The 4,100-nt window shown below is 59.8% G+C and overlaps 2 protein-coding genes across 2 annotated transcripts in view; one reads left to right on the top strand and one right to left on the bottom strand.

Annotated features, from left to right (window-relative positions):
- The window catches only part of TMED3 (transmembrane p24 trafficking protein 3), a 60,945-nt gene extending 57,962 nt beyond the window's left edge, over positions 1-2,983 (bottom strand). The window contains exon 1 of the mRNA XM_014529205.1: positions 2,948-2,983. Coding sequence (XP_014384691.1) covers positions 2,948-2,983 — 36 coding nt within the window. The remainder of the gene's footprint in view (positions 1-2,947) is intronic.
- Positions 2,984-3,610: 627 nt separating this feature from the next.
- Positions 3,611-4,100, top strand: part of RASGRF1 (Ras protein-specific guanine nucleotide-releasing factor 1) — a gene marked incomplete at its 3' end in the record, with an annotated part of 74,947 nt that continues 74,457 nt past the window's right edge. The window contains exon 1 of the mRNA XM_014529208.1: positions 3,611-4,100. Within this exon, the coding sequence (XP_014384694.1) occupies positions 3,834-4,100 (267 nt within the window).

Raw genomic sequence — 4,100 nt, forward strand, 5'->3', positions numbered from 1 at the left:
CTGCGGAGGGTGCCCTTCACCAACACCCCTGCAGGGGTCGCTGCTGGTCCTCAGCCCGTGCTCTGTGGCTCCTCCCACACCGCCCCCTGCAGGCGAGCTAACCCGTGACCTGCCCCTGTGAGTAAGTCCATCAGGATGCTCCCCACCCCTCCGGTGGCTGTGCTGGTTGGAACGGGACCGAATCCGCCCCAGGGGTGGGGGGTCTGCCCCAGGGCCTGGGAGAGATGTCCTTACCCTAGAGGGACTCCGCCCAGCTCGCCATCTGCCCAGCCTTTGGTCTCTGCACAGAGCCACGTACACCCCTAGGGACACCTCTCATTAACTTGTACAAAAGCTCTACCCAGCCCTGGCCGGCTGCTCAGTGGTTAGAGCATCGCCCCTCGGACAGAAGGGCCCAGGGTTCGATTTCCAGTCAAGGGCAAGTATGTCGGCTGCAGGTTTGATCCAAGCAGGTCGGGGCGTGTGCGGGAGGCAACCAATCGACCCATCGAGGTCTCTGTCTCTCTCCCCCTCCCCCTTCCACTCTATCTGGAAATCACTGCAAAAAATATCCCCAATGAAGATTTTTAAAAATTTATTTTTTTAAATATATTTTATTGATTTTTACAGAGAGGAAGGGAGAGGGATAGAGAGTTAGAAACATCGATGAGAGAGAAACATCGAACAGCTGCCCCCTGCCCCCCCCCCCCCCCCCACTGGGGATGTGCCTGCAACCAAGGTACATGCCCTTGACCAGAATCGACCCGGGACCCTCCAGTCCGTAGGCTGACGCTCTATCCACTGGGCCAGGGCTAAACATTTTTAAAAGCTCGCTGCAGCCATAACCCTGTCCACTAGTGGCAGGGCCCCCGCCCATCAGGCCCCTGGCAGCCCCGAGCGGAGGGAGCCAGGCCCCGGGAGGTCTGGCTGCAGGGCGGCCCTGAGGGAGAGCAGCTCATTAGCCACAGCCGGTGTACCCTGCCCGTCTTCTGGAAACCACGCAGGGACGGCGTGTCCAGCCTGCGGCCTCCCGTGTTTGCTTTGGGTCACGAGGGGAAGTAATTCTCTCCATAAATCATGAGCATCGGTGCGAGAGGCGGCGTCTTTTGGATTCACCGGCTACAGCTGAAGCGGAAGCTGCCCTGGGGACTCGTTCTCGTGAGAAAACTCGCCTCCCGCCTTGTGTTCGAGGAATGCACAGTGTGTGAGGTTTGGGAGGCCGGGGCACCCTGGGAAGTTATTTATTACGTGACGACCCACCTTGTTCCCGTCACTGATAACAGGGGATCCCCTCACCCGGCCGGTGTGGCTCAGTGGCTGAACACTGACCCAGGAGCCAAGAGGTCACTGGTCCGATTCCTGGTCAGGGCACATGCCTGGGCTGCCGGCTCCACCCCCAGTGTGTCAGCTGATGGATGATCCTCTCTCATCACTGATGTTTCTCTCTCTCTATCCCTCTCCCTTTCTCTCTAAAGATCAACAAAAACATATAAATATATTTATTTAAAAATATAAATCCCCTCACTTTTTAAAAAATATTTTTATTGATGGATCGGCTGCTTCCTGCACGCCCCCTACTGGGGACCAGCCCACAACCCAGGCGTGTGCCCTGACCGGGAATCAAACCTGGGACCCTTCAGTCCACAGGCCAACGCTCTATCCACTGAGCCACACTGGCTAGGGCACTTACGTGTTTTTTTTTACTTAAAATATTAAAACCAGACTAATGACAATAGGTTCACTTCTAAATTCCTCGGAGTTCCATCTCCTAAAAGCCTCTCTCTGCTGTTTTGGCCTCTGCAGCAAACATACCCCATAGAATGAACATGGGGCCTGTGAACGACGACTCCTCGTGCAGTGACTGGGGTCGCCTCTCCCCCAGCACATCCCAGAACTCTCCAGAATGTTCCAGCAGGATCGGCCCACTCTCGGAATGGCTGGTGAGCTGTCTCACTCTTTAAAGCACCAGGAGTTTTTGACTGAAAGCATTTCTCCCAAGTCTGTGTGCGTGTCCCTGTCTGTCTTATCACAAAAAGTAGAAAATACAGGTAAGAAGGGAAAGAATACAATGATTCAGGTCAGATCAGCGGGCTGGATCCCAGTGAAGAGCCTTTGCCGTCTTCTCCGTCTTCTCCCACATTTAGAAGTCACCCCTCGCCTTCCATAGGCAACACGTTTCAACCAGAGAGCGAGGATGCTGGAGAGGCAGGACTGGCACGCTAGGACCCCCGAGGCCCGGATTCTGGTTGCGGCCAGCCCTGGACTCCGCAGCCTCCGGCATCTCACTCTTCCAACCAGCTCTGAATGGGGAGCGGGCAGCAGGAACCAAGAGAACATGGAACCGCATGATGTGCGAGAAGAGTGTACAGCAGGGACGCTGCAAAGGTTAGGGCTGGGAGTAGGGAGACCACGAGAGATGATGCTCTGGCCTGCGGAGGACCAGCTGGGCCTGGGCGCCGGGGGAGGAGCGGTCCCTGGAACCCAGCGGCAGGGCTGGGAGCACAGCCTGGCCAACGCAAACGCCTCACCTGCTGTGGGCCTACCGCGCATGCTCGGAACAGCTACTCCTCACAGAGGAACTCGGTACCTACCGTTCACGGGGGATTCTGCTCTCAACTCCCTGCCCATCAACCAGATGCTGGAAGGAAGACCAGCCCCACGGGTCCTTACGCCCCGAGGAAAGACCGAGGTCACAGGGTCATTAGCTCCCCAAGAGTGTTCCACGCCCGCCCCCGGGGAATCGAGGCCTGCGCCATCGTGCCCAGAACGGGGCCCCTAAAAGTCCTCTATGGTGGGTCTCTCGGTGGCCGGTGGCACGCGAGACGTGTGTGTGTCTATATGTGCGCGTGTGCGCATTTGCGCGTGTGCATGTGATCGCGTGCGCGCGCCGCCTCAGGTTCGGTTCTGAAAGATGGTGTCTTTCCCTCCCCGGCTGCGACAGGCCATCCCCCCGCTCCGGCCCCCCCACCAGCCGGCAGCCCTCCCGGTGCAGCACGCGCGCCATGACGTTCTCGCATAAACGCCTTGTAACTGTGTAGGCGAGTGAGAGCTAAAAATAAGAGCGGAAAATCTATCATTAAGGTATCACTGCGCCAGCGCAGCTATTTGAAGGCTCCCATGGTCCCCAGCGCCGGAGTGAAGCCCGCCCTCGGGCTCTGGGGGGTATTTGCAGAAAACTCCGGCAGCCAGAGCCAGCCAGACCCCGGGGCGCTGGGGTGCGCCGGTAATCGTGGCAACACCCCAAATAAAGGCCCGCGCCCCTCCCCCTCCGCACCTCGCCCCTGTACTGTCCTCATGCCGCTGGGAAGCCACGGGAGCGGGCTGGATGCGGACAGGGAGGTGGCCGGCCGATCGCGCCAAGACAGGCACTGAAGACACTTTCACATGCACCTCGCATGCACCTCCCTCCATCCACCTGGGACCGGACACACACACAGGCGGGAGCCTTTGGGGACAATGACAACTGCGTCCTGCAAAAAGGGTCAAGGGAACGCAAACTCTGGGATGGCAAGCCTTCGGGGCTCCGCGAGGTTAACGAAAATGGATCCGATCTGCTTTTAACCCCCGGAGGGGGGAAGGGAGGCCGAGGGCGGGGGCGCAGGGTTTGCGTTGGTGCGAGCGTGTCCCGGAGAGGGAGGAGGCGCCAGTGTGGGGCGGAATGGTACCTCTGGATTGCAGAGGCCGTGGCTCGGTGCCAGATCCCGGAGTGTAGACATTTGGGGGGGAGGGGAGCGTGAGAAGGAGCCAGCGAGCCGGCGAGCGAGCGCCGGGGAGAGGCAGCGCGCTGCGGGCACGGACGAGGGGCTGCGCGGGGAAGATGTGAGCGTGTGGGGTCCGGCTGGCCTCCGAGCACCATGCAGAAGGGGATCCGGCTGAACGATGGCCACGTCGCGTCCCTGGGGCTGCTGGCGCGCCAGGACGGCACACGCAAGGGCTACCTGAGCAAGCGGAGCGCGGACAACACAAAATGGCAAACCAAGTGGTTCGCGCTGCTGCACAACCTGCTCTTCTACTTCGAGAGCGACTCGAGCACCAGGCCCTCGGGGCTCTACCTGCTGGAGGGCTGCGTCTGCGACCGCGCGCCCTCCCCCAAACCCGCGCTCTCGGCCAAGGAGCCGCCC

The sequence above is a fragment of the Myotis brandtii genome, unplaced genomic scaffold (genome assembly GCF_000412655.1).
Source record: "Myotis brandtii unplaced genomic scaffold, ASM41265v1 scaffold1166, whole genome shotgun sequence".
In the NCBI taxonomy this organism is placed as follows: Eukaryota; Metazoa; Chordata; class Mammalia; order Chiroptera; family Vespertilionidae; genus Myotis; species Myotis brandtii.